The following is a 13,522-nucleotide window of genomic DNA, read 5'->3' on the forward strand; positions in this document are numbered from 1 at the left end:
TAAAGGGTTGTAGAACTGGTTATGAAATTGCAATGGTGTAGCCAATGTGTTTATATGAGTGATTGCTTTGTGTATTTTGCTAGTTTCTGCTCGTTCTAGAAAGAATTTTCTTAAATTGTCTACCTGTCCATAATGTAGGTTTTTTATATCTATAAATCCCCTTCCACCTTCCTTTCTGCTTAATGTGAATCTTTCTGTTGCTGAATGTATGTGATGTATTCTATATTTGTGGCATTGTGATCGTGTAAGTGTATTGAGTGCTTCTAGGTCTGTGTCACTCCATTTCACTACTCCAAATGAGTAGGTCAATACTGGTATAGCATAAGCATTTATAGCTTTTGTCTTGTTTCTTGCTGTCAATTCTGTTTTCAGTATTTTTGTTAGTCTTTGTCTATATTTTTCTTTTAGTTCTTCTTTAATATTTGTATTATCTATTCCTATTTTTTGTCTGTATCCTAGATATTTATAGGCATCTGTTTTTTCCATCGCTTCTATGCACTCGCTGTGGTTATCCAATATGTAATCTTCTTGTTTAGTGTGTTTTCCCTTGACTATGCTATTTTTCTTACATTTGTCTGTTCCAAAAGCCATATTTATATCATTGCTGAATACTTCTGTTAGCTTTAGTAATTGGTTGAGTTGTTGATTTGTTGCTGCCAGTAGTTTTAGATCATCCATGTATAGCAAATGTGTGATTTTGTGTGGGTATGTTCCAGTAATATTGTATCCATAATTTGTATTATTTAGCATGTTGGATAGTGGGTTCAGAGCAAGGCAGAACCAGAAAGGACTTAATGAGTCTCCTTGGTATATTCCACGCTTAATCTGTATTGGCTGTGATGTGATACTACTTGAATCTGTTTGGATATTAAGTGTGGTTTCCCAATTTTTCATTACTATGTTTAGGAACTGTGTTAATTTAGGATCTACTGTGTATATTTCCACTATCTGTAGTAACCATGAGTGGGGTACACTATCAAAAGCTTTTTGGTAATCAATCTATGCGTAGTGCAGCGACCTTTTCTTAGTTTTAGCTTGATATGTCACCTCTGCATCTATTATCAGTTGCTCTTTACATCCTCGTGCTTCTTTGCAGCACCCTTTTTGTTCTTCATTTATAATTTTGTTCTGTGTTGTATGTGTCATTAATTTCTGTGTAATGACTGAAGTTAATATTTTGTATATTGTTGGCAGGCATGTTATGGGGCGATATTTTGCTGGGTTTGCTGTGTCTGCTTGATCTTTAGGTATCAGATAAGTTATTCCTTGTGTAAGTGTATCAGGGAATGTGTATGGGTCTGCAATGTAATTGTTAAATAATTTAGTTAGGTGTGAATGTGTTGAGGTGAACTTCTTTAGCCAGAAATTTGCTATTTTATCATTTCCTGGGGCTTTCCAATTGTGCGTAGAATTAATTGCTCAGGTGACTTCATGTTGCGAAATTATCACTTCAGGCATTTGTGGTATCATCTTGTATGAGTCTGTTTCTGCTTGTATCCACCGTGCGTGTCTGTTATGTTGTACTGGGTTTGACCATATGTTGCTCCAGAAGTGTTCCATGTCTGTTATGTTTGGTGGATTGTCTATTTTAATGTGTGTGTTATCTATTGTCTGGTAAAATTTCTTTTGGTTTGTGTTGAATGTTTGGTTTTGTTTCCTTCTATTTTCACTTTTTTTGTATCTTCTAAGTCGTTTGGCCAATGCTTGTAATTTCTGCTTCTTTTCATCTAATTGCTCTATCGCTTCTTGTTGTGAGATTTTACCTAACCTTTTTCGTTTTTTGTCTGATATTTCATTTCTTATAAATTGTGTTAGCTGTCCAATGTCTTTTCTCAGTTTTTCTATTCTGATCTGTAGCCTGTGTTGCCATGCTGGTTTTGTGGGTTTCTTCTGTGTGTTGGTTGGTTCTGATCTCTGCCTAGTGTGTATATTTAGTGTAGTGAGTGCTCCTATATAAATCAGTAGTTGTAACTCTTCCATAGTTGTATTTTCATTTATTTTGTTGTGTATGATTGTGTTGATAGTTTTTATTGTTGTTTCGACTTGTGGGTTATTTGGTGGTCTATGCAAGAATGGTCTTATGTCTGTATTTGTGTCTTTGTATTCTATATACGTCAGCAGAAATTTTTCTTCTATATCTAACATGTGTGTCACTTCGTGTTCTATTTGTGCTTGTTCTGGTGGTTGTCTTAAGATTTCAATTTCCTCTGATTGTTTAATTGATGCGTGGTGTTCTTTGTTTGTTTGCTCTGGGATGTTTTCCATTACTGTATTTTCTTCTTCTTCTTCTTCTTCTTCTTCTGATTGCACATTATTTTGTTCCAGTATTTGTTGTACTTGTTGTTTGATGTTTTCTAATTCTGACTGGGGTATCCTGTTATTTTTGATTATTACACGAATCTGATCAGCTAGTCGTTGTTCTGTTAAAAATTTTAATTCTGGGTATCTAGTAATAAATGTTGTGTATACTTGTGATCTGTATCCAGTTGTGTTGGTTCCGAAGTTTGTTGCTTGGTAATAACAGAACATGAGGTGTCGGTTAACTTCGTCTGACCATCTCATCCTCTGTCTTTGTTTTCCTTCTAGAGTGGTTGCAGGAAGCATGTCCTGCAAAACACCTCTATTTGGATTTAAATCGTTTTCCGTGTGGCTAGCAGTGCCGTTACCATTGTGGACGGGCATAGGGTTCAAGCGTCGGCCCCGACCATGACAGCGCTTGACCGAGGCTTCATTAGTTCTGTCCTGAACCAACTAATCACACTAAAAGGGTGGTTAGCCCTATTAGTGGTTTGTTCTTTTCGTCGCCTTTTACGACTGGCAGAACATACCGAAGGCCTATTCTTTTCCCGAGCCTCCACGGGGTTTATTATTATTATTATTATTATTATTATTATTATTATTATTATTATTATTATTATTATTATTATTATTATTATTATTATTATTATTATTATTTTACTGTTAGGCCATTACAGTGAGAGTCATAGTTAATTTTGTATTTTATATTACAATTAGTGCTGAAAACCAGCAGACAGTGTATGGAAATATGATGTGCTTGGTACAAGTGGAAAGAAAGAAAATTGTAGCTGTTTGTGAACTGATACATTAAAGTAATTACATACTGCCTGTTGACTTCTGTCTCAGGTTTTTCAGTTGACATTTGTTTCACAATTTTTCTGACACTTCGCCAGCCATCCGCGCTGGTGAAACATCAGAAAAACTGTCGAACTAACTTTGGCCAAAGAACCTGAGACAAGAGCCAATAGGCAACATGTCAACAAGTAGGTACAAAAGCCAGAACAATTTTGTATGTTCATGTAATGTCACTCTGACTTTTTTCAGGCTAATTTTTTATTTATTTGTGCAGTGTTTCACAGAAGCCTCTTGTTCAGGTGGCACAAATAAATTCAGAGACAAATAAAGTTCATTGTTTGTTATACTTTCTGTGTGGGGGAATAGTGAGGAGTTCACAGGCTTGCAGTGAAATGATCCCTTTTTTTTTTTTTTTTAGGTAAAAATGTACTTTTCAATGTAGTTCAATCTAGGTTAGTGCATGTTATCCAACCTTCTTCCAGTGAATAGGTTCCACCTCAGAAATGTGTTGATTTAAGATCTTAAAAATGCCCAGCTGTGGCTGCCATAACCTTTGACTATCACAAAATTTCTTTAGATGTCTGAATAGGTGGAAGCAAGAGGGTACCAAATCTGGTTAACAGAACGAATGTTCTAAAATTATGTAGTTCACATTCTTTGGTTTTCATGCTGCAAAGGCACTTTTGCATGCCCTATTTGTATCTTCTGAAACTTTAATTTTTCATCTAGTCTGTCCAGAACGTTTTCATCGTATTCATTATCTATTGTTTTACAGTTTTTGGTGTAAACAATAGGAAGAGTCTCTTTGCATCCCAGAAAAAACGAACTGCCTGTAACCTTTACAGCAGACCAAATGAAATTTGTCTTCTTTGTTGTGTGTCCACCAGCTTTCATCCACTGCTTTGATCACTATTTTGTTTATGGTGCAAAGTGGGTAACCAGTGTCGCAGCCACAATATAAAACCTGCACACAAAATCAGTTTGATTCTTTTTAAAACAGTTCAGACATTGCTGACAAATTTGTTTTCACATTTTCTTTTGGTTAGCTTTCAAACTATGAGGCACCTATCTGGAGTAAAGCTTTCTCATAGTTAATTGTTAATGTAATAAAAACTGTGCTCTTTCTGATATGCTTAGTGTGTCTGCTATTTCATACAGCTTCAGTTGCCAGTTTTCCAGTACCAAGTTGCATCTATTCTCAGTGTTGGAAATATGTGGTTGCAATTCACGAATGTCTTTCACACGATCATCTTCAGGAGAAGTACAGCCATATTTTAACCAAGCTGTCCACTACATCACTATTGAAAATGAAAGAATATACTCTTTATAGGCGTTAAACAATTCTGGATGATAAATCATCCAAAACAAAGAATTGTATAATGAAAAACACATGGTATTCCAGTTTATCAATTTGAACAAAATCTACCGTGTATGACTAATCTACCGTATATGACTACTACCATCTGGTGAGCAAGATGTATGAAACAGGCGAAAAACCCTCAGACTTCAAGAAGAATATAATAATTCCAATCCCAAAGAAAGCAGGTGTTGACAGATGTGAAAATTACCGAACAATCGGTTTAATAAGCCACAGCTGCAAAATACTAACACGAATTATTTACAGACAAATGGAAAAACTAGTAGAAGCCGACCTTGGGGAAGATCAGTTTGGATTCCGTAGAAACACTGGAACACGTGAGGCAATACTGACCTTACGACTTATCTTAGAAGAAAGATTAAGGAAAGGCAAACCTACATTTCTAGCATTTGTAGACTTAGAGAAAGCTTTTGACAATGTTGACTGGAATACTCTCTTTCAAATTTTAAAGGTGGCAGGGGTAGAATACAGGGAGCGAAAGGCTATTTACAATTTGTATAGAAACCAGATGGCAGTTATAAGAGTCGAGGGGCATGAAAGGGAAGCAGTGGTTGGGAAGGGAGTAAGACAGGGTTGTAGCCTCTCCCCGATGTTATTCAATCTGTATATTGAGCAAGCAGTAAAGGAAACAAAAGAAAAATTTGGGGTAGGTATTAAAATCCATGGAGAAGAAATAAAAACTTTGAGGTTCGCCGATGACATTGTAATTCTGTCAGAGACAGCAAAGGACTTGGAAGAGCAGTTGAATGGAATGGACAGTGTCTTGAAAGGAGGATATAAGATGAACATCAACAAAAGCAAAACGAGGATAATGGAATGTAGTCGAATTAAGTCGGGTGATGCTGAGGGAATTAGATTAGGAAATGAGACGCTTAAAGTAGTAAAGGAGTTTTGCTGTTTGGGGAGCAAAATAACTGATGATGGTCGAAGTACAGAGGATATAAAATGTAGACTGGCAATGGCAAGGAAAGCGTTTCTGAAGAAGATAAATTTGTTAACATCGAGTGTAGATTTAAGTGTCAGGAAGTCATTTCTGAAAGTATTTGTATGGAATGTAACCATGTATGGAAGTGAACCATGGACGATAAATAGTTTGGACAAGAAGAGAATAGAAGCTTTCGAAATGTGGTCCTACAGAAGAATGCTGAAGGTTAGATGGGTAGATCACATAACTAATGAGGAAGTATTGAATAGGATTGGGGAGAAGAGAAGTTTGTGGCACAACTTGACCAGAAGAAGGGATCGATTGGTAGGACATGTTCTGAGGCATCAAGGGATCACCAATTTAGTATTGGAGGGCAGCGTTGAGGGTAAAAATCGTAGAGGGAGACCAAGAGATGAATACACTAAGCAGATTCAGAAGGATGTAGGGTGCAGTAGGTACTGGGAGATGAAGAAGCTTGCACAGGATAGAGTAGCATGGAGAGCTGCATCAAACCAGTCTCAGGACTGAAGACCACAACAACAACAACAACAACAACAAAATGACTACTTCAAACAATTATATAAGCAAAACTATTCTGTAGATAAAGTTGACACATAACTAACGTTATTGTGCTACATTTTGCCAATGTTAATAAAGCAATATTAACATGCCAACTTCTGCTTGTCCTCATAAATATGTTAAGATGAACTTGGAACAATTCCAATTTTCTGTTGTGTGGTTGAACTTGGGTGTAGCTGTCAGTATACATTTTTTTCCTTTTGTGGTGTCCATTAAAAATAAAAGCCAAGTATTTACTTCGGTGAGAAGGTTTTGTAAATGGAAGGATTGATTTAAAAAGTTCAGAAATGTGAATTTATCTCCAGTGTTCCAATATATTTTAAAGTCATATGACGCTCCTGTGGGTAACACTTGCCAATTTATAATTCGCATTATTAAGTCTTTAGTGTATTTTCAGTGAAAGTGTTGAGAGCGCTTTATCAGATCATCACCCATGATGATATTATCACTTAAGAAAATTAAGTTTTGATAGTGCAGAAATGGTGTAGACTCGAAAATTGCAGAAGACACCTGTGTGTGTATGAGCAGAGAAACATAATCTCATAAATCAATCTGTTTATTATTTTTGTATTTAATACTTAAAAGAAAATAGTTCATTTTGTTTTTCCATAGTCTGATCAGCTCAACAGCAGCAGTAATGTTTTGCTTTTATTCTGTAGCACTTTTGAGATCTTCGATGTCTTAAGAACTTCAGTGATGAGAAATATTCGTATCCTACTGTTTCAGGATTCCTGGTTTAGTTTCAGAAAACTATGGGCTTGTACTGGCCCTGGATTTCTCATGAGCATTGCATATTTGGATCCTGGAAATATTGAATCGGACTTGCAATCTGGAAGTGTTGCACAGTATAAAGTAAGAATGGATCATCTTATCATTCTTCATTATCAATTGTTGTCTACATTTGCACTCTGAAAATCACTACACTTTATGGAGTAGATAGATAATATCATACCAGTATTGGTTTCAACTTTTCCTATTTTTTATATTTGCACATTTCAAAAACACATAAATTTTAGTGCAGGGTTATTCATAAGGACCTATAGGAATTCAGAAGACAATTGCACAAAAACTGCAAGAAATACAGAAAATTGCACATATCAGTTGGTAGAGCATCATTTCAACTTTTGATCCATAATACATGCTGTGGCTTAGTTGTTGCACTAGTAGGCAGATGTGATGGAACATGTAGATAAATCATTCACTCTGTATTGTTGCATTGAATTAGTTAATGGCTGCAGATATCTACATCTACATCCATACTCCGCAAGTCACCTGACGATGTGTGGCATAGGGCACCATGAGTACCTCTGTCGGTTTTCCCTTCTATTCCAGTCTCTCGTAGTGTTCGTGGAAAGAAAGATTGTCGGTATGCCTCTGTGTGGGCTCTAATCTCTCTGATTTTATCCTAATGGTTATTCGTGAGGTATACGTAGGAGGGAGCAATATACTGCTTGACTCCTAGGTGAAGGTATGTTCTCGAAACTTCAACAAAAGCCCATACCGAGCTACTGAGCGTCTCTCTTGCAGAGTCTTCCACTGGAATTTATCTATCATCTCCATAACCAATTCGCGATTACTACATGATCCTGTAACGAAGCACGCTGCTCTCCGTTGGATCTTTTCTATCTCTTCTATGAACTCTATCTGGTACGGATCCCACACTGGTGAGCAGTATTCAAGCAGTGGGCGAACAAGTGTACTGTAATCTACTTCCTTTGTTTTCGGAATACATTTCCTCAGGATGCTTCCAATGAATCTGTGTGGCATCTGCTTTACCGATGATTAATTTTATATGGTCGTTCCATTTTAAATCACTCCTAATGCCTACTCCCAGATAATTTATGGAATTAACTGCTTCCAGTTGCTGACCTGCTATATTGTAGCTAAATGATAAAGGATCTTTCTTTCTATGTATTCGTAGCACATTACACTTGTCTACATTGAGATTCAATTGCCATTCCCTGCACCATGAGTCAATTCGCTGCAGATCCTCCTGCATTTCAGTACAATTTTCCATTGTTACAACATTTCTATATACTACAGCATCATCTGCAAAAAATATAGGCAACCTGTTTTCCTATGTGGGATACATTGCGCCTTCCTGCAGCAACAACTTTAATGAATTTCACGCATGTATTAACAGTGCCATGTCACTAATGGTGCCCATATTGAGTACTTGTAATGCGAGTTAAAATCTTGGAGAGATGCTCAATATACTGATGTGTGTTCATTCTCTGTAGTTTTTTTGGCAGTTGCCTTCTGAAACTCCAGAAGTACTCATGAATAATATTGTATATTGTTCATAACAACAAAGGAAATTCCTGGGTGGAGGGGAAGACAACCACTCACCTATAGCTGGCAGGTGTGTGGCACATAGAAACTTGCAATAGGAAACTGTGTATACCAGCTTCCAAGCTCTTGTTCTAGTAGAAGCATGTCACACACACAACCGCATAAGCACCCAAATGCACATACCCATGGCCACGTTGAATCTCACTGTGGAAACGGGCATGTTCATTTGGGTGCCTGTGTTGTGTGCATGAATGTCTGTGCTTCTACTAGAGAAAGAACAAGAGCTCTAGAACAAGTATAAACAGTTTTATGTTGCATGTTTCTAAGTGCCACACATAAGTTAGCTGTAGGTTGTTGGTTGCCTTTCCTTTATTTCCTGTACTTTATTCTATTGTCGAGGTCCACGTAACTTTGGCATGACAGTATAATAAGCTACAATTAGACTTTTAGAGATGAATTGTGATGCATTCATATCATGGGAATTGGTATGAATTACTAAAGCAAGCTTAAGTACAAGCTTATACCTGACAAGTATTGATCCTTATGTGGACTTCTTTTCATTACTGTTAGCCATGTCCAGTTGTTTTATGAATTATTTGGAGATAAACATTAATTTAATGTCATATTTAGAATATTTGTCATTTATTTTATTTTAGTAAAAGAAATAAAAATTAGTGATTAATATGTGACCATTTTTAAGTGAAATGAGAGCAGGTTGAGTGTAATATAATCAGTTAATTATTACAATTAGGGGCAAATTAGTTATGCGGGCTTAGATCTGTATAATTATACAGGATGGTCAGAAACAGTCTGAAAAGCTTGTAAGGGTGTTGCAGGGCAGGTTTTTCTGAGAAATAATTGTTAAGGAAAAAAATTTATACATTGTGCCATTTCTGAGTTAAAAGTTGCCATCCAGATACAGTTAGTGTCAGTTGTTCTTAAAGCATAAATGATAGCGCACAAAACTGCTCAGCCTTTGGCTCGGGTTCAATCTTTATTACCATGCCAAGTCCAATATTTGTATCAATCTCTTCTTTGGTTTTAGGAAACCAAATGAAGAATACATTTGATGACACTTGAATTTGCATGAGTAACAGTTTGATTGGCTAACTTCAATGCTAATTAACTTGGAAACAGTACAACATAGTGAACTTTTTCGTTAACAATTATTTCTCAGCACAACATGACCTGCAACATCCTTACAAGCTTTTCAGTCTGTTTCTGACCACCCTGTATATGATGATTACAAATAAAGAAAAAGGTCATACCTTTTGTCAGTGAACACCTGAAATTAATTGTGATGTGATGTTACCTTTTGTCAGTGGGTGCCTGAAATTAATTGTGATGTTATGTTAGGCAAGAAACGGTGAAATATACAAAAATAATATTGATTATACATTATGGAGAAAAGCTGGAAATTGTAGAGCAACAACAGATGATCCCAACTTTGTCCAATGTAGATTAGCTTCCAGGAAAGTATATACGTAACACGTACCATCTCTCCACAGTTCCTACCAGCTTTATTCTATATATTATTTCAGAAGAGATGGAAACAATACATCGCTTGTCAAAATGCTCTAGCTGCACTTATACTTTTAATGTTAAAATGTGCAACTGTTTGAACTCTACAAAATTTCAATACTGGTTATAATAATATGTTGACTTATCAAGTTGGAAAGAACCCCCTATGCAAACTGAGAATAACTCAGAAGCTTCCAGTTCAGAATTAGATGTGTTCATAGATGAGCTACATTGGCAGCCACAGATACAAAAACTTATGATTTTAAACATATTTTGATGTTTATCCAAAAGGTGTCAGGAATATGTTCACAATGAATGAAGAGGACACTTATCGGATATTACTGTGATATACCTGACTAAGAGAAAAATATACTCCTTATTTTTGAAAACTTTGAAAATTCTTATATGTTTTTCATGAATTTGCACCTAAAATAACAGAACTAACTTGTCTCCCTGATATTTCGGTATGGAGAAGACAAATTAAAAAGTAAATGTAAAGATTTGTTTTCATGGAACATATATTGTGTTCACATATGATTGCTGTTTTGGAGACAGAACAGTTCCTCTGTAGAACTCAACACAGATTTTAAAAGCACTAATTTTATAAAATGCAGCATGCTCGTTTTATTTACAATATTGAGAAACCTGTAGATAATGGTATCCAAATTGACGCTGTATTCCTTGACTTTGGAAAAGCCAGAGATACAGTTCCATGCAGTTGCCAAGTAAACAAAATATTTACTTGCAAAGTATTGAAACAAATGTATAGCTAGATTGGAGGCTCCCTATCCAATAGAACCCAGTATGGTGTTCTTAATGGGGAAACCATGTGAGAATCAAAGGTAGCATGTGATATATCTAAAGGAACTGTGCTAGGAAATTGTTATGAAATGTAGGACAACTTGCTTGCAGATAGTGCCTAATGCCAAGACTGGCAACTGATCATCAGTAGAAACACTTTCTTTACACACACACACACACATTAATAGATAATAGTATTTAATATCACTAATGTAACATCAAACTTATCTGGCTGAACAGTTGTTTTAATTAGAATAAACTATTTCCGGGATTGTAATATGAAGGAGGCTATTGAAATAGAAAATGACAAAACACTACACAAGAACAGTGGTATGCAGCACCAGTATGGTGGAGTAAAGCAGTTATGGGCCAAGTTTAAGCTTATCGTAAACTGCGCTCTGGAGAAGAATGTACTGAATAAGTGGATTAAGGACAGAAAAGACTCACCATGGTTTAATAACAAAATTCAGAAAATAGTGAAAAAGTAGGGACTCTTGCACTCTTGGTTCAAAAAAGAATGTGAAAATGACAAGAAGCAAAAATTAGTAGGAACTGGTGTGTATGTAAAAAGATCAGTGTGTGAAAAATAGAACTCCCAGCATCATACCATAGCAGAACATCCTGCTGAGAACCTGTGAAAATTCTAATGTGCCAGTAGAAGGAACTGAAAGAAAGTTGAAATTTTAAATTTCGTTTTTAAGAACTCATTTACACGGGAGGATTGTACAAACATACCATTGCTTGCCCATTGCATAGACTCCCTTATAGAGGACACAGTAATAAACATCCCTGGAAAATAGTTGAAAACAATTAAGATGCCAGGTTGGGATGGAATCCCAATTCGGGTTTACAGAGAGTACTCTGTCATTAGCCCCTTACTTAGCGTGCATTTATCATGAATAATCTCACACCCAGTGCAAAGTCCCATGTGACTGGAAACTAGCATAGGTGACTCCTGTATATAAGAACGCTAAAAGAATGGACCCACAAAATTACAGACCAATGCCATTAACAACAGCTTGTTGCAGTATTCTTGAACATATTCTAAGTTAAAATATAATAAATTTCCTTGAGCCAGAAAAGCTTCTGTCAAAAAATTGATATGGATTTAGAACTCAGTTTACCCTTTTCTCACATGATATCCTGCAAAGCATTTATGAAGGACAAAAGGCAGATTCTGTATTCCTAAATTTCCAGAAAGCAGTTGACACAGTGTCACACTGCAGACTATTAACACATTGTGTGTGGACATGAGGTTACTCGTGGTTTGCATGCCCTCCATTACAAATGTATCTCGAGATAACTCGTGTATTGTACACACTGTCTGTAGGTGCATTCTGTTGTGATATATTTTAACTGCATTGTCTATTTAGGTGTTTATATCAGTAGTCAGTGTAGCAAACTTGATTGCATTCCTGTACCTTAAGCTTAGTTAGCATTTTGATTATATTTTGATATTTCAAATAGTTGCTGGTTTCTTCTTGAAGTTCCTCCTGCTTTTAGAGATGGCCCTGTTCAGAAGACTGAAGAAAATGAATGAATCTGAAATACTTTCAGAGATTTGGATGATGTTTATTCAGGTGAAGGAAAATCCATATGATTGGGAAGGATTTGCATTTGTTGACAGTAACCTTTTGTGTGAATAGTGGGAAGTAAGATGACAGGGTAACCAATTAACCAGTAGTAGCTTGAATTATACGATTGTTTCAAGAAGTGTATTTCCATTCTGCTCTGAAAACGAAGTTCTGAAAGCTTCGCAGGTACTATTAGTTTTTATATGTCCATCTGTCATTCAAATGCCTGGTCTTAAAGACAGGGGGTGACCTGACCTCTTTCATAGCTAAAAATACCTATTATGATCGCAGAATATGCATTTTTTTAAAAATTGATGATAGGGGACAGTGGTCACTGCTCATATGAAAAAGGCACTTGGAGGGTGGTTCATGTTGTTTCTTAGCTGTCAGTGTTATTTCCCCTCTGGGTGCAAGATAACTGTAACAAAATATCACATTATTTTCAAAGCCTGAAGACTTGTAACCCATTAAATATTTTTCAAATGCATATTTCTTTTTCAGTACTTCACATGTCTTCAATATTTACAAAGTTTACTCTTGTTACAGCTATTATGGGTGTTAATGTCAGCTACTGTGCTTGGTCTGGTAATGCAGAGGCTCTCAGCACGTCTTGGTGTTGTCACTGGCCTTCACCTAGCAGAAATGTGCTATCGCCAGTATAGAAAATTGCCTCGAATATTTTTGTGGATAATGGTAGAAGTTGCCATTATTGGTTCAGATATGCAAGAAGTTATTGGTACAGCCATAGCCATATATCTTTTGTCAAATAGGGTGTAAGTATAAAAAGTTAAACACATAAATATGATAAAATAACTCAAAGACCATAGGGTCTTTATTTTACTTTTTAGATACCTGTTAGCTAACTGATATAATCATTGGTTGTGTGTAAGTTGTTCAGTGGTCACCCTCATTAAATCATTTATTTCATTCTAAATCCAATATTAAAATGAATAGTATAATTTCTTAAGCCATTGTTGTCATCTCTAGATGGGGTTGTAATGACTTATAATTAGACAGTGAGAGTATATTATGATTTGTGGTGTCTCAACTTAGTTAAGGATTACAAGGGAGCTCTAGGAGGAGCCATACAGTTGTATTAAGGCAAGATCAAAATGGAATCAGGATGCTATTGTATTCCACTGTCAAAGTATTCAGGCAACTGGATGTAACAATATCCGTGTGCACTATAGACAAAATTATTGAACTATCAGTGATAATGTGTGTGGCTATTAATTAGTTTTGACATGTACAGTTTTGTATTAACATTGTTAGCTGTCCATTATTTTCTTAATACTCAAGGAAAATTAGTCAGTGCTCGTATTGTTCCAAAAGTGAATCCAGTAGTTCCATTACTTTTAA

General features: G+C 36.0%; 1 protein-coding gene across 8 annotated transcripts in view; it reads left to right on the forward strand.

Annotated features, from left to right (window-relative positions):
* LOC126184757 (protein Malvolio) overlaps window positions 1-13,522 on the forward strand; it is a 408,032-nt gene that overhangs the window by 304,114 nt on the left and 90,396 nt on the right. For all 8 annotated transcript variants that reach the window (XM_049927300.1, XM_049927302.1, XM_049927301.1 and 5 more), the window contains 2 exons: window positions 6,702-6,827; window positions 12,710-12,936. In XM_049927300.1, the coding sequence (XP_049783257.1) occupies window positions 6,702-6,827; window positions 12,710-12,936 (353 nt within the window). The remainder of the gene's footprint in view (window positions 1-6,701; window positions 6,828-12,709; window positions 12,937-13,522) is intronic.

Source organism: Schistocerca cancellata, chromosome 4 (assembly GCF_023864275.1).
Source record: "Schistocerca cancellata isolate TAMUIC-IGC-003103 chromosome 4, iqSchCanc2.1, whole genome shotgun sequence".
Classification (NCBI taxonomy): domain Eukaryota; kingdom Metazoa; phylum Arthropoda; class Insecta; order Orthoptera; family Acrididae; genus Schistocerca; species Schistocerca cancellata.